The sequence below is a fragment of the Spermophilus citellus genome, assembly GCF_964194105.1.
Source record: "Spermophilus citellus genome assembly, chromosome: 17".
Lineage (NCBI taxonomy): Eukaryota > Metazoa > Chordata > Mammalia > Rodentia > Sciuridae > Spermophilus > Spermophilus citellus.
In genome coordinates this window covers 23,809,254-23,836,123 of record NC_138199.1, presented here as the reverse complement: position 1 = coordinate 23,836,123, position 26,870 = coordinate 23,809,254, and the positions used below count along the sequence as shown (strand labels likewise).

Genomic DNA, 26,870 nt, shown 5'->3' with positions numbered 1-26,870 from the left:
AGGTGATAAAGAACCAGACAGAGGGTTTGAGTGGCCAGGTCATCCTGCAGCTAACTTTGTTTGGCATGCCCTGCAGACAACTTACTCAGCCTGTCCTGCACCTAACAGAGACCCTGCCTGAAAATCAAAAACAAAAACAGACTGGGGATGTAGCTCAGTGGAGAAGCATCATTGGGTTCGATCCCCAGTACCAAAGGGGTGGGGGGAGAAGTCTTTGGCAACACTGTAAGACTGAGAAAAACAGCATCCTGGACCTGAGTCCTGGTGGAGGATCCAGCAGGTGAGGTAACAAGTTCCCTGATGGCAGTTAAAGTCCCATGAGTTGCTTTTGCCAGGGTCTGCAAAAGGACCCCTCTGACCCACTGGGACCATATAAAACAAAGTTCTCCATTCCACTAACCCAGCCTTGGAACCTCAGATGCAACAGAGATGCCAGGAGATGGTAATGCCCAATGACTGTGGCAGTACTAGTGGAAGCCAGAGAGGGGCTTGAGTTAGCAGAGGGGAGGGTGGGGCAGGGTGGTGAGGGTGGGAAAGAAATGGGCTCAGATAAGAGGTCTTTGAAAGGATTTGGGTTCATGCCATATGTAGTTCAATAGCAAAAAGAGAAAGCAGGATGTAGGGGTTAAGGATCATGCTCAGCATGCCCAAGGTCCTGGGTTCATCCTCTTGTGCAAAAGCCAAAACAAAACAACAACAACAACAACAAAAACAAAAACACAATGTTTAGATACAAATGTGGATGGGTAGAGAAAGAAAGAGGGAGGGAAAGGCATCAACTCTTTAACGGTGCAATTGCAGGATCTTGAAATTGTTAAGTGTTTTTTATATTGCTTATAAATTTTAAGTTTTCTACAAGATTTCCATTTCATGTATCAAAATAATAATAATAATAATAATACAACTCTTCAATGAATATTTGTTTTAGCTTGGCGGTGGCGCACGTCTATGATCCCAGCACCTTCAGAGGTTGAGGCAGGAGGATTGCAAGTTCAAAGCCAGCCTTGGCAACTTTACGGAGGCCTTAACAACTTAGCGACACTCTGTCTCAAAATAAAAAATAAAAAGGGCTGGTGATGTTGCTCAGTGGTAAGCACCCCTGGGTTCAACCCCTGGTACCTAGTAAATAATACTAATACTAATACTAATTAATACTAATACTAATACTAACAATAGTTTTAGGAAGGAGAAGTAAACCCTGGGGAAGCTCCGCACGCAGCTGGTGCCTGGTGGTCTGCATTCCAGCTTCCTGCGCGCCAAGCCCTCTTTTCCCGCCAGGGGTTCCCAGCTAGCTTCCAGTACCTGCATCTACGCTGGTCGCCTGTGTGGTTGCCAGGGAGACAAAACTTGGCTTTGTGGAGACTTGCTAGCCTCTGCACGCTGGCCGGGGAGCTGGATCTGGGAGAGCCAACCTCCGCAACAGGCAGGGGGCGGAAGGAGGAGTCAAGGGAAGTGGCGCCTCCGCTGAGAGGCCCAGCATACCCTGCAGAGGCCCTCTACCTCACTGGCTCCGCCCCCTGTGCCCCCACTCTGGGTAGTAGAAATACAGCTGCAGCTCCAGCCGCCGCCCACTGCATTCGACCCGGTTCGGACTTGACTGTAGAGTTTGGATTTGATCGCCTGGATCCAGCAGACCCCCACCTGCCCGCGCCCAGTGCCAATGGCTGACGGTCTCTTTCAGCGCAAACCCTGGGGCACCGAACAGATGCCCACCGACTCCGACCCTGAGTCCGAAGGCCTGTTTGATAAGCCTCCCCCAGAAGATCTTCCAGCTGCCCGCGCGCCCAAGTCGGCGTCTGCTGCGGGAAAGAAGTCTGGTCGGCGTGCGAGCGGGAAGGCGCAGGGGATCCGCGCCGGGCAGCCCCCCAAGGCCGCCGCTCGTCCCCAGCTCAAGGAAGAGGCGCCTCCACTCGACGAGGGCTGCTACCTCGATCATTTCCCGCACCTCTCCATCTTTATTTACGCGGCTATCGCTTTCTCCATCACCTCCTGCATCTTCACCTATATCCATTTACAGCTTGCCTAAGTCGGTAGGGCGGGAAGGGGTGGGCGCAGAGGGGAGGGGGGAGGGAAAGGGAAAGAAGGGCGCAGCAATTTGTTGTGGAGACTAGCTGCACCCCCTTCATCTAGCTTTCGATGCTTGTTTCTTTTCATCTCTGTTGTCGCTCTCTTTGTCTAACTGTCCATCAAGAGGAGGAAGGTCCAAAGTAGCCATTGGCAATGAAATAACGGTGCAATAGCACCCGCAGACAGGGGGCGGGGGCACAGCCCGCTCCTAATGTTTAGAATGCTGGGGTGCAATTGAACCCCGTTTATAGTTAGGATAAAGTCGCTGTAACCTACCACTTTGTGATGTGGGGGCTTGCGCAGTGAGCCCAGCATTTTGTGCTTGGTGAGCCCAACCTTCTGTTCTTCAAGGGATGAGCCAGATCTGGGCCTTCCAGAGAGCGTCCCATGGGAAGGATTGGCGCCCTGGCCCAGATTGGGCCAGAGCCCTGTGATGCTACATGACCCCCAGAAGGAGCCAGCTGTGCCTCAGAGCTGGCGCAGTCAGTATTCAGAGCTCGGGGAGCTGGCGGACCTGGGTGAGCAGCGGGCACCGCTGGAACCCTGGACAAGGTGAGGGGCATTTGTCAAGGTATGGTGCCACACCTCCCGGGTTCCGACTGATCCGGAATGTGCTCTTTTCCTGCCTCAGGCTTTGTTGTCGCTGCCAGACGGAGCCAAGACCTGTAGCCAGAGGACCGTCGTTCCAGAAAGCCACGCTCAGGACGTATCGGAACTGCACTGCGTGGGATCTGCAGCTGCACACTTCCCAGGACGCAGGCCGATTTCGCTGGGTCCACTGTATGAGACTGGAGGCCCTAGCTGGGGTTCATGGGAGATCTCTACTTGGGGACTCTGGGGGTAGCTTCACTCTATTCAGTAGCCCTTCCCAAACTATGGGACCCAAGATGAAGGGGCTGGGGGATGTGTCCATTGAAGAAATCCTGCGGAGGGTTTGTCATCTTCGACCCCAAATTCTAATACTAGAACCCACTGTGGCAGGTTATTAACCCACTTGCTTTCTTTGTTTGCTCATGAATGTCAAATGTCCAAATACAGCACTATAACACTGCATATTCTTTACAGAAATATCTGTAATCGTGGCACCTCTGATGGAATAAATCTTTTTCAGTCTCCTCTGTATTTAGTTCTCCATTAATTTCGAACTGTACAATGGGCCCCTTCAGACTTCCTAGTCTGCTCCAACATGCCAGGATCCAATCCTGCTGTCTCCTAACAGCAGGTCTATCACTCCTCAGGATTTAGTCCCCACTTGCTTCCATATCAAGACACTTCTGGCCCAGTTCAGTCCCCCAATTAAGCTCCGGCATTTGCCCTTTCATCCAGCTTAGGTTTTTATAAACTGTTTTCCAATAATGAAGCCTTGTCATTTCCCAATTTTGATTTCCCCTAATCCCATATCACTGTGTACCTTGGTATCTTGCCCCTCTACATCTTACTTCAATGCTAACAAGTGTGCCATCCGCTGTTTCCCTAACATCAGCCTGTGCTTTATAGCCACAGTTTAAAATAATTTCCTCCAACAATTGGTGACACCATTTCTTCAAATCACAGCTCTTAGGTACCTCAATATACACCTATTTTCCAGTTTTTAAACTTGTATATTGGATCTTATACTATCCCTTAGTATTGATTCCCACTGAATCCCAAGATATGGCCTAGTGTATTCCAAACATTTGCTCCTATTGTTTCTCATTCACATATCCCCTATTATCTCTTATTTAACAATCCTTTGGTGACTTCAGAATATGATCCCCCAATATCCTTTGGTCACCTTATCACCTGATGGCAGACTCCTTTCCCATCACAAAACCAAAGTCCTCTGTTCCTCAATCTTTGTTATTGTTCCACAATAACTTTTGTGCTACCAAATCTGGGTCTCTATTTTCTATCACATATTCAAATATCTGGTTGCTTTGCTGATACTATGATTAGATCCTGGGGCTGGGGATATAGCTCAGTTGGTAGAGTGCTTGCCTTGCATGCACAAGGCCCTCGGTTTGATACCCAGCACCAAAATCAATCAATCAATCAATCAATGGTTAGATCCTACTGCCTCTACAATCTTTTAATAATGACTTTAATACTCCTAAATATCCAGGCCCATTGAATCCCTTTATTTCAGAATCTACTGCATTTCTCCCCAGTTGGTCTAATGCTGCACTCTGATGTTCCTTAACATTCACTGCTATCCCCGCCCTGCACCAAGATTCCATTACTCTTCTCATAGCCTCATATTTTTTTCTATTCACCCATTACTTTTCTCACTCAAAAAAATACACACACACATTCATACACACACTCTTTTTTCATATGTATACCTATTTGTTGGAGCAGGGGGATGTTGGGGATTGAACCCAGGGGCACTTTACCATTGAGGTACATCCCCAGCCCTTTTTTGAGACAGGATCTCATTAAATTACCTAGGGCCTCGATAAATTGCTGAGGCTGGCCTTGAACTTGCAATCCTCCTGCCTCAGCCTCCCAAGTCACTGGGATTACAGATGTGTGTCACTGTGCCCAGCTATATTTTCTAATCAATATTAAATTTCCATTACTTTCATGCCATCCACATTTGCCTTTAGCATCATCACATCTAATATGGCCAATTTTCCTCTTCTATTTAAGTATTCCAGGATATTTGGTCACATATCCTAATTGCCCCCTACATACCTTTTGCCCCTCTACTTCATGGTGACTTCTCTATATTGAATTTTCTCAAGTGTTCCTCAATTTCTGGGCTTCTAGTAAGAGTTTCCCTTATTGGGTGGGGGGGTGGTGGTGGCTGGGGTTGTGACTCAGAGGTAGAGTGCTCACCTAGCATGCATGAGGCACTGGGTTCCATCCTCAGCACCACATAAAGTAAAACATTGTGTCCACCTGTTAAAAAAAAAGTTTCCCCTTATTCAAAATATCAAGCCTTTCTCTGCTATTAATGGATAGTCTTTTCAAAATTCCATCATGATTGTGCCCATTTTTTGGTACTTGTGCTTTCTTGCTCAAGAGTCAAATTCTAGGGGGTTCAGGGGTGTAACTCAGTAGTATGGCAATAGCCTAGCATGTGCAAGGTTTAGGTTTAAATCCAGCACCAGGAAAAAAAAAAAATTCTAGGTAACATACCTTTTGGTCAAAAAAAAGACAAGGCACCTCAAAGGGCAATCCCATGAAAATGGCAAGTAGTAGGAAAGAAATTCCTTCCCTGAAGAACACTCAGGTGCCATGGATGTTAGGCAGGTAAAAATAACAGATTTGCAGCAGATCACAATGATATAGAACCTATTGATTGGGGAAAGTGTTCTATTATGTATTGAGTTGTCTGTAAAGAGCAGATATATGCAGACAGTGAATTAAGCAGTGGTTTCTGAATATTATGGGATATTATTTAAATTGAGGGAGATAGTTGGAATATATTTGGGACACTATGTATGAGGTCAGCAGAGCCACATCCTTTCTGCAGGCTCTAAGGAAGAATCTGTTCTTTGTCTCTTCTAGCTTGTGGTGGCTGCTGGCATTCCCGACTTACGACTGCATTACTCCAACCTGCATTTAGGCCTTCTACTCTTGTTTCAAAGTCTCCCTCTGCCTAACATCAATTTTCATTGGATTTGGGGCTCATATTTCAAGATGATCTCATCATCTCCAAATCCTTAAATCAATTATATCTGCAAAGACCCTTTTTGTAAATAAGGCTACATTCAAAGGCTCCAGGAATTAGAACATAGTCATATCTTTTGAGGGATTACCATTCAACCTATTACACTAGGTGATTTTGAATAAGCTTCAAATGTGAAATGGAAGTTTTCATTTGAGTAAAAAGCCATACTGAGAAAAAAACATAGATCATGATATTATAGACAACACAAAATCAAAATCCAAAGCTTTTAGAACATATATATTTAATGCACAGGATTAGAAACAAGAATTAAGTTTAAAAAAAATTTTTTTTAAATATTTATTTCTTAGTTTTCGGCGGACACAACATCTTTGTTTGTATGTGGTGCTGAGGATCAAACCCGGCCGCATGCATGCCAGGCGAGCCGCGCTACCGCTTGAGCCACATCCCCAGCCCAAAAGACTTTTTGATAATAAGCACAAGTTTCCTAAGTCTATGAATATTTAGTTGCAAATATTAATACTCCAAGTAACTCCTTCTTTACAGGAAAACTCAAAATCCTGTTCTTTAGGAAGACATGAAAAGCAAATAACACATTAAGATCATTCATTAGGTCTAGGGTTGTGGCTCAGTGGTAGAGTGCTTGCCAAGCATGTGTGAGGCGCTGGGTTCGATTCTCAGCATTGCATGCAAAAAAAAAAAAAAATCAATCATTAATATTTCTCCCCTTCCCTTATCTGAGGGTACTAAACATTTGATGCTTATTACCCTCAGTATGAATAAATAAGTTAATTAAATATTAGTTATAAGGCAGAGTCTAAAACTAATTTTACTATAAAAAAAGGTATAAAACCTGAGTCAATAAATACAAACTTCATTATTGTGTATGCCCAATGCTTCCTTTTCTTTTTTTTAAATATCTTTATTTTTATTTACTTATTTTTATGTGTGCTGAGGATCAAATCCAGGGCCTCGCATGTGCTAGGCGAGTGGCCTACCGCTGAGCCATGACGCCCTCCCCCCCATGCTTCCTTTTCTATTCCAGTGGTATCTGCTTCTTTTTTGTCCAATGTTATCTTCTGCAGGACCCCAAGGTACTAAATTGTTTAACATCACCAGGGTCTCATTTATAAAAAGATCTATTTGGGCTGGGGTTGTGGTTCATTGATAGAGAGCTCGCCTAGCATGTGTGAGGCACTGGGTTCAATCTTCAGCACCACATAAAACATAACAAATAAAATGAAGGTATTGTCCATTTATAATTAAAAATATTTTTTAAAAGGAGAGATTTATTATAGAAATAAAAACAACTTTCTTGTTTACCAAAGATCAAAGATGTCTTTTTTTTTTTTTTTTGCTGCTTGCTTCTTCAACCAGTTATAACATCTTCATGTAAAGCAAAGTTACTGGGCAAGAGCAGCACCCTAAGCTGGCTATTTCATAGTATAATGGCTGGTTAATAAAGAAGCCACCCATTTAACCCTTTTCTCACCTGGTATTATCCAAAGAATAAGCCAAAAGGACCAGGATCACAAAGACTTATAACCAAGGTACAATTATATATTTTCAGCTGTAGTTTTACTTCTTCAATCATGCCCCCAAATGAGCCATTATTGAATCAAGAATCTCTTTCCACTTATTAGAAAACTCTAATGAACAGATGCTTCAAAGACTAGTTCAAGGCAGTACAGCTGCTTGAGAAGAGTGGACCAAAAAAGATGGGGAACATAAGAAAGAGTGAACAAAGGAAAACTACTTTTTTACAGGTTCTTTGTTTTTGCTACTGAGAAATTAAGATATTTTCAGTCTTTTGCTTTCCTTTTCTACATTGTCTCTAATGTTCTGGAGTTTCCTACAGTTCTGGACCAGGGACACCAAACTCTTCCTAAAATCACTAGTCCCATGATCTCTGCCAACATTTTCAAGCTCATCAAACAAAGTCAAAGTCTGTTTGAGTTTGGCTTGAACAATTTTTTGCTCTTCTAATTCTGCAAGAAGGGCCTGCTTAGTACATAATTCAGTCTTATACTTTTCCTGTAATTCTTCAATTTCTTTTTGGAGAAGTTGGAATTCTTCTTCACTATAAGGATGCGTCTCCTGACATTTGTCTTCAGGAAGCAAGATATTTGGGGGAATACGCAAAATCAACTGCAAAAGCAGCTGCTCCATTTTGCCAAAAAGTTTATCAAAACGTCCTTTCATGAAGCAAAGAAACTTCTCTGTGCATTTACGAATCTGGACTGGGCTAATATCACAGTCTGGGATTCCCTCCAGCTTCTTCATAATAACCTGTTCAACAGCCTGCATCACTTCAAATAGGTAATCTTGAAATGCAATGTAGATCCTAAGCATGCAAGTCTCTGGTGTGAAGCCAAAGAACTGGGCCTCATAGGTCATTGGATCCACTGACATCTTGGTTTATTTTGCTATTTTCAATTATGAAAAATCTGCAAATGTAAAAAGAAAATAAAAATTCATTTGGATAAAAAAATGAAGAAAGTAATAGATCACATCACAAACAAGGACTCAAAGAAAAAAATAAGTTTGTGTTCCTTGATACCTGCTGTTATTTCCAGCCTTGATTGTCCTTAAAAGGATACAAACCATGCTTCTCTGAGGCTCTCTCCTCATTATTCATTTGTCTCCACCTCTCATGTGCTGAAGTCTTTGGCACACAGATCAATCTTCTGGCTCTGTTATCTTGGACAATTTTAAAATTTACATAGATGACCTATGAGATTGCCCCAGAGACATGAATTTCAATATCTACAGCTCCATTCTTTCAGCCACCTGTTTTTTGTTTTTTTTTTTTTTTTTTTTTTTAGAATTTTAATGTTTATTTTTTAGTTCTCGGCGGGCACAACATCTTTGTTTGTATGTGGTGCTGAGGATTGAGCCCCGGCCGCACGCATTCCAGGTGAGCGCGCTACCGCTTGAGCCACATCCCCAGCCCCAGCCACCTGGTTCTTGATATTTGTTAACTTCTCTCCCCAACAACTCCTACTTTTTGACCACAACCTCCTATATTATTCTTCCAACTATCATTCACATATTCTCATTGTACTTTAATCTAATAACCTTCTTTCTTGCTCTCAGTCTCTTCAGTTCTTTCCCCAGTCCTTTCAAACCTCGTGATCTTCTATTACTTTAAATACCCAATTGCCAGTGGCCTCAATCTCTTGCCTTCCACCCCAGCCATCTGAAAAAAATCCCTATCAGAAGATGAACAAGGGGGCTTTATAACACTGACTTGTTTTTTCAAGGGTGTGTGGGTTGGGGGAGGGGGTTTCATTCCTTTCAAATGTAAACATCTAGGAAAATATCACATATCTCCCTGTCACAATGAGATCAATCTAGACATCTTTGTCCTAGTTGTAACCATATGCTTGTCATAGAAATAAGAGAAGTTTTTTTCTTAACTCCTTTAGATAAAGGTACATAGGCAATAATAACTGACATTTCAATTACCAGGTTAATTTAGGATGGACTTCATGACAACATGCAGGAAACGATGTGTCCAATCTTCTTATAGAAAACAGATACTACTAATCTTGAAGTTTTATGTATATAATGGTTTAAAATAGAGTGATTGTAACTGTGTGATTGTTTAAACAAGGTAGAATTTCTTTGTTTAGAGATTGTCTACAAAACATTGTAATCTTGATGTTATTCAATAATAAAATTGCTTTCTTGGGCTGGGGATGTGGCTCAAGCGGTAGCGCGCTCGCCTGGCATGCGTGCGGCCCGGGTTCGATCCTCAGCACCACATACCAACAAAGATGTTGTGTCCGCCGAGAACTAAAAAATAAAAATATTAAAAATTCTCTCTCTCTCTCTCTCCTCTCTCACTCAATTCTCTCTCTCCTCTCTCACTCTCTTTTTAAAATAAATAAATAAATAAATTAAATAAAATAAAATTGCTTTCTTTTCTATTTTGTAGAGGATTCTCTGAATTTTTATTTTCAATACTTCCCTATGCCTCCAGGATCAACTCAAACCTTCTCAATGTGGTTTATAAGGGCCTTCATCATTGACTCTTACTAACCACACTTTTTTAAGTACCCTATGTGTCTAATTTGAGTTAAAACTTCTATTTTTGTCCTCTATTACTTATCCTTTTACTTTTCACCTCCCATCCTTAGTAGGAACCTAATTATAGTGTTTTTAATGTGTGTCTTTTAAATTCATATTTATCTGTGGATAGATATTTTATATATATACATTTATTTTTTGATAACTTCATATTATTATTTAAGTTTACTTCATTTGTTCTGACTAAAGTATTCCATCAACTCTATCACATTTAAAGATTCATTCTTCTTGTGACAAACACCTCATTTGTTCCTAGCATTTTCTTGGGGGGGGGGGGAGTACCAGGGATTGAACTCAAGGGCAGTCAGTCACTGAGACACATCCCCAGCCCTATTTTGTATTTTATTTAGAGATAGCCGCTTTTGCTGAGGCTGGCTTTGAACTTGTGATCCTCCTACTTCAGCCTCCCAGCCACTGGGATTACAGGTGTGCACCACCATGCCTGGCCTGTTCTTAGCATCTTGCTACCAGAAATTAAATGAACATCTTCCTATGATGTCTCCTTGGGGACTTGCCAGGTTTTTCAAAGGCAAGTCATTGCTAGGCCAAAGAGTTTACTCATAGATAACTTCACCAAATATTGCCAAAATGTTTTCCAGAACATGTGGGCTGATTTACACTCACACTTGTGCTAGATGACAATTTCTTCCTCATATCTTTGCCAACACTCAACAGTATTCAACATTCTAACTTTTGCCAATTGGCAGATGTAAAATTGTTTCAGACAAGTTGTTTTTAGAAAACCAAAATCATCTACCCTCAGACACTAACTGAACACTGAGAACTGAAACTGTCTACGTTCCCTCCCCCACAACCTCATGTCCACATTAGCATGACTTTAATATTCTAGAAGACTAGAATATTTCCACTGTTCAAATGGTTTGGTTGTTCCTTACAAACTCCCTAAAAGATGGTTCACTCTTAGTGGAAACTATCAACAATTTGTATGCTACCATTCTCTAAACTTTACCTCAAGTTTCCACCTATCTTGGATTGTTGTATTATCACACATAGCACACTGTAATCAAGCCCCATACATTGGGAAATATACTTGAAACCACACTTAGAAGTCTCAAAAAATTCCAATCTTATCCTTCTCCCCTAAGAGTCACTGTCAATGCTCTACTGAGGTGGTGGTCTCACACTAAGTAACAAACAACCATTGTTTTAATCAACAGGCTGTGAAGATTTCTTTTTCTGTTAACTACCCATTCATACCCCCTTTTTATTGTAGTTTTTGTTTTGTGAGGGGATCTAACCAAGTTGCCTAGGCTAACCTCCAACGTGAGATTCATGTGATCCTCCTGCCTCAAACCCCCTAGCAGCTGGGACTATAAACTCGTGCCACTGCACCTGGTCTTTTTGTTGTTGATGATGTTGTTGAACCACTTTCTCCAACCTGTATTTGTTTTGTTTTTCTTCTCTGTTCCATTGAGTGACAGTTGCCACTGTTACAGTACCAGGGCAAGAATGCAACCAATGGTTTTCTCTCAGCACCAGCTACCAAATCCTGGCCCCACTGCCTAGGGGAGGACCTGTGAAAGTGCTAGCCAACCTTTTATTTGGTTCTTTCCTTCCTTACCACACCAGATGATGCTCCGTTCCTTGTTCCGAAATTCTTTTTTTTTTTTTTTTGGTACCGGGGATTGAAGCCAGGGGTGCTTAACCACTAAGCCACATCCCCAGTCGTTTTTCTTTTGAGACAGGGTCTCGCTAAGTTGCTGAGATTGGCCTTGAATCTGGGATCCTCCTGCTTCATTGCTCCGGAATTCTTTAGCGTTTTCTAACTTTGTTATCCCACCCAATAAAGTATGATGCTCTTAACCTCTCTTGCAATGATTAGGCTAGTCTTTGCTCCGACCAAAACGAGCTATTTTTCTTGCCCTCCAGTAGGCATGCTTTGGGTAAACAGCCTTTAAGGGCCACTGCAAGCACCCTTTCCTGATGACCCACCACATCCTCCTCTGAATTCCCATCAGTTGCTCTCTTCGCAACTGACTGATCTAGTCCTACGGTCTCATCTTCTCTGCTAGCCTTAGAGTTCCTGAAGGTAAAACGAGATTCAGGGCGGGAGACGCCCAGGCCATCTCAGCGAACTTAGATGCTTTTAAGAGCTCGCGAACACTCTGGACAGGACCCAGAAGCGGCAGAGCTGGAGAAGCTTCCGGGCAGCTCCCGGCTCCCATCCGGCCCTGCGATCCCGCTGCATGCCGGGACCTTCAGGTCGGGCCCCGCAGCAGGGCGGCGCGGCTCACCCAGAGGCCGCTCAAGTCCCTCTACGTGGGGGAACCTAGTTCCCGCCTCTCCTCAGCGAAAACGCGGCCCCGCAGCATTTACCGTAGCTACTATGGAGGTGATGAAGTCGATCACACACAAGCGACCCGCTATCTCCTTTAAGGCACCGCGATCTGCCAAAAGATGGGCGGCACTGCTGGCACCTCAAAATTCCGACTGATCTGTGCCTCCACGAACGAAAGCAAAGGCGGGATGCTATCGCCCTCCCGATTGGCTGACTGTCGGGTCAGAGTGGGCACCTCGATTGGTGACGGAAAGGGGCCAGAAGGGAAAGCTAGCTGTGGCCGGCGGGGATTGGCGGAAGGAATCGATCTTTTCTCTCTTCTTTCCTACGTTGGTAGGAGGAGAAGGTGGGCCGGGGCGCCGCGGAGACGCAACTCGTGATTGGTGGGTCAGCGATTCTTAACGCTCTAGTGATTGGTGGCTGGCCGATTGTGCGGCGCTGATTGGACAGTAGCGGGTAAGCTAAAGCCTGGGACGTTCTGAGCCCGCCCTGCCGCTTGGGCATACTGGCGGAAGGGGAAGTTGGGGGGTGGGCAGGCGGCGGTGGGAAAGATGGCGTACCAGAGCCTCCGGCTGGAGTATCTGCAAATCCCACCAGTTAGCCGCGCCTACACCACCGCCTGCGTCCTCACCACCGCCGCTGTGGTGAGCAGCTGCAGCGCCTCCTTCTCCTTTTCCGGGCTGGATATGACTGGTTCTTCAGGAAACTGGGGTTGGGCCTCGAGGAAGCCCAGAGGGTCTGGTCCCAGGGGTGGGTAGAGGCATACAAGGCACACTCCTGGGTTCGGGGTGGTTCCAAGAGTGCTAATTCAATGGCCCGAGAAGGGAGTGCTGCTCCGTGAGGGATCAGATCAGTCTCTGAGAGATGAAACCGGACCTATAGGTGGTAAGGGCTGCGGGAGCCGCCCACCCAAAATGTGTCCGAAAGCTATAGTAATTTTTAGGTGGTAACGTAGTGATTTGTGGGAGGAAGGTCCGCTATGTGAAGAGACTTAGGTATTGAATATAGAAAACTATCGAGAGGGAAACATCATAGGGGTCTGTAGATAAAAGGGGCTGGCGGTAGCACCCCAGTCCTAATGATGGCAGGGTCTCCAATCTCGGTTATTTCAAGTAAGTTGTGTTTTGCACCCATCTGTTTCGGTGGTGCTCACGTAATGGGCAAATTAGTAATAGCTGCTCTTACGTAGACTAAATCTAAAAATACCATCACCTGCCTGCCTCCTATGCCTTCATGTGATCCTCAAGCATTGTAACACATTTTTTAAAAATGTTGTGTTATTGAGGATACAAAGAGTTGTGCCAGGTGTAGACAATTCTTTACCAGCTTCTTCCTCTGGCCTAAGAAAGGCTTAAAAGTAATTCATCCTAAGTGACTTGAGAATTAGTACTTGCTAGACCTATTTACTAATCCTTTGTTGTAAGTGATGAAATTTTTTTTTGATTGATTTGTTTTTAAGACGCTCTTTTTCTATTTCAGCAGCTGGAATTGATCACACCTTTTCAGCTGTACTTCAATCCTGAATTAATTTTTAAACACTTTCAAGTAAGTGGCCCTTCAAAACCATAGTTAATGTTTCTGTTGCTTCTGTTTTGAGCTGTTAAGTAGCAAATTCTGCCATGTGGCATCTCAGAAAAGAGTCCACTGGGGGCCTGAGATTGTAAATCATATTGTTGAGGTGTAAAGCAATGATTCTGCAAGCTGGCTGGGCTTCAGAGTCACTTAGGGAATTTTAAGAGAGTCACAAGCTTTTTATCTGTAGAAGCTTTTTAATTCTGTACTAAATCAGAATCACCAGGGATAGGAATTAACATTTTGTATTTTAACTTTAAGGTTCCTTGCATGGTTTTCATGTGTTCAGTTCCTGTATTGGGTATCACTGTCTTATAGTTTATTGTAGTTTTAAAAGGAGACTGATTAGCAAGGTGCCCAGAGGGTTTTGCAGGATGGCCTTATTTTGTCCTTCACCACCTGTTCACACCACCTTCTTGTTATCATCATGGTTCAGTTCATAAGTTCAATTCTTTTTTTTTTTTTTAATTTTTTTTAGATATACATGCCAGTAGAGTGTATTTTTTTCATATATATATTTTAAGTTGTTGAATAGGCCTTTATTTATTTGTATGTGGTGCTGAGAATCGAACCCAGTGCCTCACACATGCCAGGCAAGTATGCTACCGCTAAGCCACAGCCCTAGCCCAGTAGAGTGTATTTTGACATACATACATGGAGTGTAACATTCTAATTAGGATCCCATTCTTGTGGTTGTACATGATGCGAAGTTTCACTGGTCATGTATTCATATATAAACATAGGAAACTTATGTCTGATTCATTCTTCTGGCTTTCATAAATTCAATTCTGACAGCACTTTTAAATTAGTTCATCTTGCCCTGTGCAGTGGTTCATGCATATGATTCCAGTGACTCGGAGGATCACATGTTTGAGGCCAGCCTGATTGTGCAGAGCCTGCCTCAAAAATAAGAATGAAAAAGTGTCGGGAATATAGCTCAGTGGTAGAGTACCCCTGAGTTCAATTCCCAGTACTGAAATAATTAATCTTCCAGGATCAGACTGTAGTAACATAACAGTAAAAGACCAGTATCTAAAACAGTATTCTAAACAATATATTAAATTGCAATGGAAAATAGTCTTTTCCAGCAATCAGAATTCAGAGAGAGAGATGCATTTTTCTACTCCTGGATGATCATACAGATTATCGTTGGTGAGGAGGAAAAACCCAAAACCAGTAGTTCTGCCCCAAACATAGTGTTCTTTCTGTCTCAAATGTTTCATTTATACACATGCCTATAATCCCAGTGAGTATGGACTCTTGAGGCAGGAGGATTGAAAGTTTGAGGCCAGCCTCAGCAATTTAGCGAGACCCCTAGGTTCAATATCTGGTATTAAAAAAAAAAAAAAGTTACCTGTAAACGCACTCTTCTGTTATGCGGATGAACCTATTTTTAAATTTTTATTTATTTATTTTTAGTGGTACTGGGGTTTGGTGACAAGGAGACATGCTCCCACCACTAAACTATATCCCCTGCCCCTTTTTATTTATTTATTTTTGAGAAAAAGGAAAAAGAAGGTTTATTGCTTTGCTAGTAAAGGAGAAACACAGGGGACTCTGTCCCAAAGGCTGTGATTCTGCCTGCCTAACAGCCAGAATAGGGGCTTTTAAAGAAGTGATTCAAATGCTACATTCCATGTGTTCTCTGTCTGGAGTTGAAATTTACCTGTTAATTTGGGAGATAGTCATTTCTGAGATCTTCTGGTATCATCCCCAAAGTCTGGATTACTTCATTCCTATGGTGGGTGTGTACTCAGAAGAGATAAATCTGCCTAGGATAGGAATGAAAAGTCCCCTTTCCCCTGAGATTAGGGAGGAGCAGAGAGAAAAAAAGAAAGAAACATGTCCATTTTAAAAATAGATTGCAATGGGCTTGCCCCTCTTTAAAATTTTATTTTGAGATAGGGTCTCTGTAAATTGCCTGGGATTTCCCCAAACTTGTGATCCTCCTGCCTCAGTCTCTGAAGTTGCTGGGATTAAAAGCACATGCCACTGTGCCTGGCTCAACCTAGTCTTGTCTTCAAACTTTTTCCATAATTTACCTGATCATTGTGAGTTGTTTTAAGGACAATCACAGTTCAAATTTTCTGCTTTTTTAGCTTTATAAATTTTTCAGTCCATACAGTATTTTTTTGACTTTATGGTACATACAGTATTTTTCTGGCTTTATGGTCGAAGCAGCACAAAAATCCATTGTCAGATTGTGTCTTCCAGTTTGGGATCCGTAATAAAATATCACCCTTTATGGCTTTTCAACCATTGTAATCATAAAATGTTTCCTAATCTTTTTTTCTCTCTCTTTTTTTTTTTCCTCTACAGATATGGAGGTTAATCACCAATTTCTTATTTTTTGGACCAGTTGGATTCAATTTTTTATTTAACATGATTTTTCTGTATCCTTTATTAAGTGAAGTCAGCATCAAAACTTTAGGTTTACTTAGGATAGAGTAAATTAAGATTTAATTCTGATACTCTTATGTATGAATTCTGAGTCAGTTGTACATAGAGTAGATGGTCAGCAACATTTTGAAGGAGTTGTAGCTCACTCTTTACATGGGAGGTCTAATTATGAGAGATCATTACTTAAGTTGCTTACAAACCTAATCAAGGGGGGGAAAACATTTAATAGAAGCATACTTATAAAATGGTATCAGTAGGTATAAGTAATACATAACCTGTACATGGTCATAATTTAATTAGCAAGAGTTTGCCATGGGTTCATGAGAAATGGAAAAGTTGAAATCTTGGGTCTTGATTGCTGGTTCTCCTGGCCAAAAGCATAGTACTGTAATGTCTGCTGAGCTTGTCATGTTCCAGATTGTTAAAAGCCATGATCTGGGGCCACTGAGTTGTAATTCAGTTCATCAGCAGTGGACAGAGGGACCTGTAGCCATGGCAGGACTCTTGTCCTAGGATGAATTCCTGTTTCTCCTATGTAATACTTTATTCTGGAAAGTGATGATAGTCTTTTCATTTTAATGCATCTTTATTGACTGATGTAAATATAGAAATGCTTTACCTGCCTAGCCTGGAAAAGTAGTTTATCACATAAGTGTTCTTTATGGGGATTTCTTCATGGAAAAGTAAAAATGGTGAGGATCAAGGTTAGGCTGAGTGTGGGAAAGATAATAGTATAAATTTCAAAATGTTTAAAGGTGACTGGAGAGGCTGGGGATGTGGCTCAAGCGGTAGCGCACTCACCTGGCATGCGTGCGGCCCGGGTTCGATCCTCAGCACCACATACCAACAAAGATGTTGTGTCCGCCGAGAACTAAAAAATAAATATTAAAAAATTCTCTCTCACTCTCCTCTCTCACTCTCTCTTTAAAAAAAAAATAAATAAATAAATAAAGGTGACTGGAAGCATATTTCTGTAACATCTGGATTGGTTCCCCAGCTAGGGACATTCTTAGTAAAATATGGTGCTAGTTTTGGGCTGGGATTGTGGCTCAGTGGTAGAGTGCTCGCCTAGCGCAGGCAGCACCACATAAAAGTAAAGGCATTGTGTTGTGTCCATCTATACCTAAAAAATAAATACTAAAAGTATTTACCTTATCACTCAAAACATGCTTATAAAAATGAAGCCTGAATGCTTATAGATAATGTGGAGTCCAGATGTACTTAAATGATACATTAAACTTTACTTTCTTCCAATTAGTATGATTGACATTTTCTTAACTTGGAACTTAAGATATCGTTACTGTCGAATGCTAGAAGAAGGCTCTTTCCGAGGTCGGACAGCAGACTTTGTATTTATGTTCCTTTTTGGTGGATTCTTAATGACTGTATCCTTCAAAAACAATAGAACAAATACAGGAAAATGTTAAAGAACAGCCAGTCTCTTCCTAGAACGTTTCATCTGTCTCCCATGATTCATTAAATATTCTGAACAAACACATTAAAGTAGACTTCCAGATTTTAGCTCTTTAGAGTATGACCGTTTATTTTACAGCACACCTTCTGTAACAGCTTTCCAAGCATAGATGTTGGACAGGATGCTTTTTCTACTATGAGCAAGGCAGAGGAACTTTTAACCTAGGTGGGTTATTATGAAACATCTCACGTTATATCACTGATGAGTGTATTTCATTTTTAAACTAAGTTGGTGAGACATGCATTTAGTCACTATCAAAAATGATGCATTTGGGGCTGGGATTGTGGGCTCAGTGATAGAGTGCTTGCCTAACACAGGCAGCACCTCATAAAAGTAAAGGCATTGTGTTGTGTCCATCTATACCTAAAAAAAATACTAAAAAAAAAAAATGATGCATTTAGAAGAAAAAAAAATTTATCCTGTATAACAGACTTGGATGTAGTACTGTCTGAAGAGATGATTTTGTTCCTGCTGACATTCATCGGTAAAAGTGCTTATGGTGAGTGAGCTTTATTGTAATTATTGACTAAAGAATTAACATTTTCCAGAAGCAAGAACTTCACAAAAGTAGAATATTAGTTCGAAATAGCTATACTCCAGATGATTTCACTGAAGTCAGTTTTTGTCTGATTGCTCTGGTAATTATCTTCAGGGTTTTTTTCCATCTTTTCTAAAGATGTAACTTCTCAACTTTTCTCATTCAAGCTTTCATTACAACACAGTCTTTAGTTCTCTTAGTCTTCCCTGTTATGCTTTTAATGTTGATATTTTCCTTAATGCCATCTGTTAGCTTTTTGGTTTGTTTGTGAGCTTAGTTTTCTTGGGACAGGCCTTTACAATAATGCTCGTCTATGTATGGAGCCGAAGGAACCCATATGTCCGCATGAACTTCTTTGGTCTTCTCAACTTCCAGGCCCCTTTTCTGCCCTGGGTGCTCATGGGGTTTTCCTTGTTGTTGGGGAACTCAATCATTGTGGACCTCTTGGGTAAGAGTCTTATCACTACTTTTTCTATCATATTAATTTAAGTTTATTTTGTCACTGTTTTTCCACATTTATTCTGTCTGGCTTTCATGAATAACTATTATAGAATTATTTGATAGGTACATCTCAAAGACAGCCATATCAGTTCATTAAGTTTTAGTTGTTATCCTAAAAGTAAGCAACTTATGTTGACAGGTCCACCTGCAGTTGAAATTTTAATACTCTTTCTCATCTTTTATTTCTGGTTGACTCTAGGTATTGCAGTTGGACACATATATTTTTTCTTGGAAGATGTATTTCCCAATCAGCCTGGAGGGATAAGAATTCTGAAAACACCATCTATTTTGTGAGTATTTAACCCCATGGTTTGTGCTTCTTGCAGACAAACCAGTACAAGACCCATGTTTGGGTATTTTGGGGCTCTCAGAGCTCCTGGTACACATAGTTCAGGTCAGTAAATATTTGCAGATTGAGGAATCTAGCCGCAGTTTAGGAGCAGTTGGATTAAGTGGGAACAGGCAGTGCCAAGGTTGTGGCAAGAGCAAGGTTAACAGGTTCAGGATGTCATGGGATGCCGTGGTAATTATTGCTTCAGGGGACCACTAGAACTTCCTATCCCAGGGAGGAGTCTGCTGGTTTTATGAGGCTGCTGTCCAGTTTAGAGAGGTGAGGTAGCAAAATGGGCAACACAGATGAAAGTTTCTAATGGTAGGATTTCTGTCCTGCAGAACAGGTGGGAGAGACAGTGGAGTAGAAATAGCTTGGGACCAGAAATCAGATGTAGTTGTTCTATTGACTGGTTATGATTTTAAGCAAATAAGACCTCTTCTATTCCAGAATTTTGTGTCTTTGGGAAATATTACATTAAGAAGAGTTCAATTGAGGGAAAATTTTAAGTTTTTGTATTAAAATGTTTGTTGTAGACAGTTAAGCAAAAAGAAAATAAAATCATCCATGATTTCACTACTTAGACATAGCATTGGCTACCATTGTTCACTTTTTTATAAGTATTCTTTAATCTTTTACTGTCTATTTTTTTTTCTCCCCTTTGTGTGGTACTGGAGATTAAACCTAGGGCCCTATACAAGTGCTATACCATGAGCTACATTTCCAACCTTTTTTATTTTTAATTTTATTTTGAGTCAGGGTCTTGCTAAGTTGACTAGACTGATCTTCAGCTTGTGATCCTCATGCCTCAGCTTCCTAAGTGGCTGGAATTTTAAGTGTGTACCACCATGTCTGGCTTGTCTGTATACTTTTTTTTTTTTTTTTAAAGTAGACAGACACATTTTATTTTATTTATTTTTATGTGGTGCTGAGGATTCAACCCAGTACCCAACACATGCTAGGCAAGTGCTCCACCACTGAGCCACCACCCTGGCCCATCTGTATAGTTTTTAAAAATCCTATTTCATAGCCTTTTAAATTTAATATGTCATGATCACTTGTCCATCATAAATGTCCTACAAAATTGTAAGTTACATGATATTCCATGATGTGGATTTTGCATAATTTTCCTAATCTTATATTGATGGACATTGATGTTAGCTTTTGCTTTTCCCTTCTCTAATTGGAATGGTGATAAGTCTGAACATATCCATGGGTTATGTTCAAAGGATAAGTCCATAGAGGTGGAATTGCTGGTGTTTTTGTTTTTTTAGTTGCCAGAACTTTCCAGGTGGATGTTCAAGTTTACATTTCCACTAGCAGTGTATGTATTTATTTCCTGACAACCCTATTAAATACCCTTATTTACCCTTTTCTATTTAATAAGATGGTGTCTCATTTTTTATAATTTAAACAATTTTAAAAATTCATTTCAGAATTACAGAAAGAAACAAATAGAGTACAAAAGAAATTTTTCCCTTAGCTATTTTAAAGTAAATCAACAATTTAATGTTCTATCCCCTTTAATGTATATTTTTTCTGTAAACAATTTTTACGTAGTCAAACTCAGGAAATAAACATGAAATCTCAGGCCCAATTCCAGTTTGGGCAGTTCTCAGAATATTATATAATATAAATATATAATTTTGCTATAAGAATCGAGCTCAGATTCAGGTGTTTTATTTATTGACACGTTTCTTTAGTGTCCTTCCATTTGGAACAGCTCCTTATTCTCTCCTTGGCTTTCATGACATGGGTTTGTTTGAATATTTTGGGTTCATTGTATAGAATATCTCCCAGTTTGTGTTTGTGTGATGTTCCTCACATACTTTGATTCAAGTTTTTCACCTTTGGCGGGAATATTAGATAAATGACACTGTTCTGATTGCAGCCTGTTAGCATGGGATTTTGACTTGTATTTATCAAGGTGATGATAATCATTTTGATTACTTAAGGTGTCTGTCAGGCTTTTCCATTGTAAAGATACTCTTTTCCCTTTTGTAGGAAAGTACTTTGAGACTATAAATATCTCTCTCTCTATTAAATATCAGTTCCCATTTTCCTATTGGTGTGCTCGTTTTTTTGTTGTTAGTTTGTAAGAACCAAAGCTCCTTTTGAAACGTAAATACTTGTTTCTGACTCTATATTAAAGTAGAAGTTTTTGAATACATTTCTAATTTTACCAATTGACAGCCTTGACAGCAAGTAGAATTACATATATGACTCGTAATAGAGGATGCTGCTTTAATGGTTCATACTTTAATGAAATTTTGAATTATTATATAATAGTATTTAAAAAGTCTTGAAAGCTAGGCATGATGGCCCATACCTATAATCCTGGCTCCTTGGGAGACTGAGGCAGGAGGATCTTCAAGTTCAAATAAAAAAGGCTGGGCTGGGGATATAGCTTTGGTAAAGTGCCTCTGGGTTCAATCGCCAGTACCCACTCCCCACCCCCCAAAAAAAAGACTTGGAAATTTATTATCTGTACTTATGTTCTGCAGTAATTTTTATTGGGATACCTTGTTAATTGATTTTAAATTTAATTTGTATTACCTAACAAAATTTATCATTTTTTAAAAATATATTTTTTAGTTATTGATATATCTTTATTTTTTATTTATATGCGGTGCTAAGAATTGAACTCAGTGCCTCACACATGCTACGCAAGTGTTCTGCCACTGAGCCACAACCCCAGCCCCTAAAATTTACCATTTTAACCATTTTTAAATGTACAGTTCAGTGGTGTTAAATACATTCACATGATACTGCCGCCATCATTCATAGAATTCTTTTCATCTTATAGAACTGAAACTCAGTGCCCTTTAGATACTTGCTATTATCCCCTTCCCGTAGTCCCTGACAATTACCATTTTATTTCTTTCTCTGAATTTAACTACTCTAGGAACCTCATATAAATATATAAGTAGAAACATGCAGTATTTTTTGAGTGACTTATTAACTTAGCATAACGCTGTCAAGGTTTGTCCATATTGGAGCACATGTGTCAGAATATCGTTTCTTCCATTATTTTTTCTTTTTTTAATGTTCTTTGGTTGTTGCCAGGGATTGAATGCAAGATTGAATATTATACCACTGTGCAACACCCCCAACCAATTCCTTCCTTTGTAAGGTTAATGTTCCGTCATATGTATATGTTGTATTTTGTATATTCATTTGTCTGTTGATGGGCACATAGCTTTTGTTATGGTGAGACATTCTTACCAAATTAAATGAAAGCTAGGTTAGGCAGGGTGCGCCCATGCCTGTAGTCCCAGTGACTTGGGAAGCTGAGACAGGAGAATCTTTAGTTCAAAGCCAGTCTCAGCAATGATGAGGTGCTCAGCAATTCAGTGATACCTTGTCTCTAACAAAATACAAAATAGGAGTGAGGATGTGGCTCAGTGGCTAAGAGGCCCTGGGTTCAATCCTGGGTATATATTAAAAAAAAAAAAAAAAAAAAAAAAAAAAAACAGGTTAAAAAACAGAAGTGTGATGTACCTTTTGTAAAACCACAATTATTTATTCTAGAAGAATAATTAAGGTATCAGTGGAAATTATCCGGGAACTTAGGATATTTTACTCATCTACATTTCCTGTTTTTCTCTACAATTAACATGTTCTGCTTTTGTGATAAAATTAGTAAGGAGGTAAAAGTTAATGTAAATGTTAAATAATTAAAATGATAACTGTTTAATTAGCAGGCAGACCCAGTGCTCGTCCAATAGTGGAAACCCCTGTGGGAGGGAACTGACCTTATAGTACTTCAAACCTAAGATGACTCTGGGACTAAATTATATCTGTCATGTGTATTTTAGGAGGACTATTTTTGATACACCAGATGAGGATCCAAATTACAATCCACTACCTGAAGAACGGCCAGGAGGCTTTGCCTGGGGTGAGGGCCAACGTCTGGGAGGTTAAAGCAGCCGTGCCAATAATGAAACCCAGCTGGGAAGGACTTGGTGAAATACCCATTGGGATTCTTTTATCCTTTGTTGCAAAAGTGTGGACACTTTTGACAGCTTGACAGATTTTAACTCCAGAAGCACTTTATGAAATGGTACACTGACTAATCCAGAAGACATTTCCAGCAGTTTGCCAGTGGTTCCTCACTACACTCACTGGTACTGAAAGTGTAATCTCTTGGAGCCAAAAAACTGGAGAAAGATATCCTGCTGCCTCTAACAAGTACATAAGTACTTGAATTCTGTGGCATAAGGCAGGGCTTTTTCTTCTTCTTCTTTGATAGACGAGGCCATGGTGTAAATGAAAGTTTCAGAGAGGACAAAATAAAACTGAGTTCCATCTCTCTTTCACTGTATTAAAGCTTTTGTGTGTGATCTTTTTAAATTATGGTAGTGTATGCTAGTTCTCCCAAGTAGGTCTGGACTGAGCAGTTTACAGGCCTGCTCTTCCTGTGTCTTTACAGCTTTCAAATGGATTTCATTTCAAGATTGAAAACATGACTATAGTGCTGTAGCTGTGTACATCTTACTAATTCAGAGTGCTAGCTTCAGTAGAAAAATTTATTTCTGTCATTCAGATAGCTTGTTTTCCATCTGGGAATTGCAAAACTTCAAGTCATCAGAACACAAGAAAGAGAAGGGAGGGTGGTTCTTGTAGCAGAAATTCAGCTGTAGAATTGTCAGCTATAAGTAAAAGGCTCATGTGGTATCTTATTTATTCTGCTTGCTTTTCTCCATTAAGAACTATCCAGGGAGCAACTGGTAATGGCCACATTTTTTGAAAACTATGGGAAGATGAATGAGTAGCAGCTAGACATACTTTCCTCCTGGGTCATTGGCTGGATAATATTTGTCATTTACTTCATGAAAAGTTGAAAACCTTTTCAGAGCCAAGTAAATGGTTACCTTCCCAATTAGGCAGAAATTAGGGTCCACAGAAGCAGGCCTTTGAATCATGCCTGTAGTTCAACAAATACTTGTCCAAAATAGTAAGTTCTTTCCGAATCCCAGCAGGTTTGTGTTCATACTGCTTAATCAGAACTCAGGAAAGTAAAAGAGTGCACCCCTAAGAAAGAAATGATCTCAGTTTTTTATGAATAGCATGTAGGTACCAGATCCTTCAGTTTTGTCTTGGTTAGGGATAGCTTTACAGAGTGAGATTTCCTCAGATTGACATAGGCTTAGATCAAACATAAAAAATCTTAAGTGGGAATTTTCAGATTATTGTTAAAGTACAACGTATTTTAATGTCTTTAAAATTGGAATATGCATAAGTATGGAATTTCGTATGCGTATTTTACACGTTGCTAGTAAGTAACTTTGAATATGATTGTTGCAGTTTTATGGAATTTGGGTCAATGGGACTGCTTTTTCTTCTAAGCAGTTTAAGAAGTGTTTTTAAAGTTTAAATGCCATACTTAGATTGTATAATCCTTACAGGATTCTTAAATTTAATCATCTTTGTCTTTATCTAGAAAGTTTTACCAATGACTTTTAGTAGTTTTTTTTGTTTGTTTGCTTTGGGGCTAGAAATGGGTTTCTCTAGTTTTATTTGTTCTCCTTGACTTAATTTTGGGTTATCCAATTAATGGAATTTTTGTGGTAAAATTTTAATCCTAAAATCTATTCACTGACTTTTCATTTAATTAGGGAGTATCTGTACACATTCATGACTGGGTAAAACAGGAAACACATTTTGAATGTATAGCCTAAAGGCAGTCATTTATAGGATTTTGTTTCTCTGCTTTTGTAGGGTATAAATTCCTAGTGGCAGGACGCCCTGCTGTGCTACTACACTGTGTCCTTGGCAGTGGTGATTTAAATCACTGACCTCTTATCAGTTTGGCCAGTCCCACTCCCACCCATCCCCAGCCCTGTGTTGCTTGACAGGATCCCCAGGCTTACCTGAACCTAAGGAAAAGTCCTTACTTCTTCCCCAGCTTACCTCTTGATCTTGAGTCTTCCAGAACATTTCCTTTTCATAATGCAAGTCAATTGAAAAGTGAGATTTGATATATGGAATTTTTGTGACCTGTCAACCTTACATACATATAATTTGAAAGATTCCTGAATTTTACTAGTTATACTGAAAAGCACACACCTGATTAAAACATGTTTTTTTGTTACAGAAATACAATATATGTTCATTTGAAAATAAATGGACGAGCAAATTGCATCTCCCTAGGAGATACATTTTATATACATTTTGGTGTGTTTTTTCACTATGGATTTCTATTTGTTTCTCCCACTTGGTTCTTTTTTTTTTTCTTTTCTGTGTCACTATTGTATGTCCTAATATCTTTCATACTTCTGTATTCTCTCAAAGCAAAGCACCCTTGTCCTGGATCTTGTTAAGGAAAGCCTCACTCAGTCTCTCTGGGCTTCTGAAAATTAGGAAATATGAGAGCTATGCTGTGTTGAGTAACTGGCTTTTCTAGAATTGTCATCTCTCCTGCCAGTGTTTTAAGTCATGGTTCTGTTTTCCTTTGACAGGTGAGTTTCATCTTTGGTGTTAGCTAAGATCCTGTCATCATTTTTAGTGCTCTGCAGGATGCCCCTAAATTACTTACATATTTTATGAGTTTTCATTAAAGTTGTCGAACCTTATATGGTCAAGTTACTTACCTGCTCAAAAATCCAGTGAATTCTTAGCCCCTATATTAAATGCATACTTTTTGTCCTCTGAACCTTATTCCCACTTCTACCTAACAGGGACCTCAAGTTAAGCCTCTCTAATCCTTCAAGGCCTGGACTTGTTCCTGACACCTCAAGAAATCTTGATTCTAAGGCCTATTTCATTGTCTTCTTTGAATCTCTATAAAGCTTCAAATCTGTATGACATATTCTTACACCAAATTATATATTGTCTTGTACTGTTCCTAGCTGGTACATGTATATTAGTCTTGTCTCCCTCATGAGAATGTAAGCTCCTTAAGGGCAGGGACCATGTCTTAATTTTTGTATCCACCACAGTGCCTAGCACAGTGCTTGGCACATGGGTGCTGAATAAATACTTTGTTTATTAATCAGCAAACTATTATCTGGTATTTTTAATTACAAAGGGATTCATATGTATGCATGCAAGCTTGTGCCTAATTGCTGAGGCTTATGATTGTCTCTGAAATTGGGATTGGAGCAGAACTGAATGTGATCAAGGACCATGGTTTGGTGGTCAGGTGACTGTTAGCTTTTCCTCGCTGTGACCAATATAACTGACAAGAAAATGTAGATGAGGGAAAGTTTATTTTGGCTCCGGATTTCAGAGGTTTCAATCCATAGTTGGCCAACACCATTGCTCTGGGCCTAAGGTAAGGCAGAACTTCATGGCAGAAGAGACTGGTGGAGGAAAACTATTCAAAGACTTGACAGCAGAGCAGGAGGGAGAGGGCAAGGCATCAGGGACAAAATACAAACCCCAGTGACTTACTTCCTTCAGTCATGTCCCACCAGCCTATCATTACCACCCGGTTAGTCCATTCAAATTATTAGTCCATCAAATGGATTAATTCATTAATTGGGTTATAGCCTTCATAATAATATAATTATTTCACCTCTGAACATTCCTACATCAATAGAAGTTTTGGGGAGACACATCCAAACCTTCACAATGACCACCAGCTGGTATGGTCATGTTCAGACCTGATAAGTCCACACAACTATTCAGACAAGTTAAGAATGAAATGTGTCTGATATATGACCTTTTGGAGGAAGAGCCAGAATATACTTTGAATAGTATTATTAGTGTGTCAACATCTGTAAATGAAAGCTGCTGAACCACAAGAGACTATTTGGAGGGGCAGAAGATTTCACACTACTAATGGGGGAAATGTGGGCAATATAACTTGATGCTTGTGTAGGATTTAATTTTTTCAACTGAGCTTAGAGGCTGCAGAACAGGATTATTAAACCAGAGTTTATGGAAGAGTTTGGTATAGAAGTACTGTGTTGTTTGGTATTGGGGATTGAACCCAGGGGCGCTTTACCACTGAGCTACATTTCCAGTCCTTTTTAATAT

General features: G+C 40.3%; 3 protein-coding genes across 14 annotated transcripts; 2 read left to right on the top strand and 1 right to left on the bottom strand.

Annotated features, from left to right (window-relative positions):
* Positions 1-1,230: 1,230 nt before the first annotated feature.
* Positions 1,231-3,183, top strand: LOC308636082 (uncharacterized protein). The gene is made up of 2 exons (XM_081271171.1): positions 1,231-2,619; positions 2,699-3,183. The coding sequence occupies exon 1, from the start codon at positions 1,661-1,663 to the stop codon at positions 2,024-2,026; it is 366 nt and encodes a 121-aa protein (XP_081127297.1). The 5' UTR covers positions 1,231-1,660; the 3' UTR covers positions 2,027-2,619; positions 2,699-3,183.
* Positions 3,184-5,961: 2,778 nt separating this feature from the next.
* MIS12 (MIS12 kinetochore complex component) lies at positions 5,962-12,237 on the bottom strand. Of its 8 annotated transcripts, none has more exons than XM_081271603.1 (3): positions 12,110-12,234; positions 8,241-8,411; positions 5,962-8,127 (listed from the first exon to the last, which is right to left on the bottom strand). In XM_081271603.1, the coding sequence occupies exon 3, from the start codon at positions 8,090-8,092 to the stop codon at positions 7,472-7,474; it is 621 nt and encodes a 206-aa protein (XP_081127729.1). In that variant the 5' UTR covers positions 8,093-8,127; positions 8,241-8,411; positions 12,110-12,234; the 3' UTR covers positions 5,962-7,471. The 8 variants fall into 8 exon arrangements, with proteins under 8 accessions (XP_081127729.1, XP_081127730.1, XP_081127724.1 ...); XM_081271604.1 differs by lacking the exon at positions 12,110-12,234 and adding an exon at positions 11,126-11,347; XM_081271598.1 differs by lacking the exon at positions 8,241-8,411 and having other exon boundaries at positions 12,110-12,237.
* Positions 12,238-12,285: 48 nt separating this feature from the next.
* On the top strand, positions 12,286-25,881 carry DERL2 (derlin 2). 5 transcript variants are annotated; one of them, XM_081271596.1, is made up of 7 exons: positions 12,286-12,417; positions 13,551-13,616; positions 15,963-16,036; positions 17,335-17,428; positions 18,308-18,503; positions 18,756-18,846; positions 22,706-25,881. In XM_081271596.1, the coding sequence occupies exons 3-7, from the start codon at positions 16,026-16,028 to the stop codon at positions 22,809-22,811; spliced, it is 498 nt and encodes a 165-aa protein (XP_081127722.1). In that variant the 5' UTR covers positions 12,286-12,417; positions 13,551-13,616; positions 15,963-16,025; the 3' UTR covers positions 22,812-25,881. The 5 variants fall into 5 exon arrangements, with proteins under 5 accessions (XP_081127722.1, XP_081127721.1, XP_081127719.1 ...); XM_081271595.1 differs by having other exon boundaries at positions 12,392-12,527; XM_081271593.1 differs by lacking the exon at positions 12,286-12,417 and adding an exon at positions 12,560-12,715.
* The last annotated feature ends 989 nt before the right edge of the window (positions 25,882-26,870 follow it).

Coding starts and splice junctions, on each gene's coding strand:
- DERL2 (XM_081271593.1), top strand. CDS start 12,623: ATGGCGTACCAGAGCCTCCGGCTGGAGTATCTGCAAATCCCACCAGTT. Junction 18,504..18,755: donor AATCATTGTGGACCTCTTGG/GTAAGAGTCTTA, acceptor GGTTGACTCTAG/GTATTGCAGTTGGACACATA. Junction 18,847..22,705: donor CTGAAAACACCATCTATTTT/GTGAGTATTTAA, acceptor TGTGTATTTTAG/GAGGACTATTTTTGATACAC.
- MIS12 (XM_081271598.1), bottom strand. CDS start 8,092: ATGTCAGTGGATCCAATGACCTATGAGGCCCAGTTCTTTGGCTTCACA.
- LOC308636082 (XM_081271171.1), top strand. CDS start 1,661: ATGGCTGACGGTCTCTTTCAGCGCAAACCCTGGGGCACCGAACAGATG.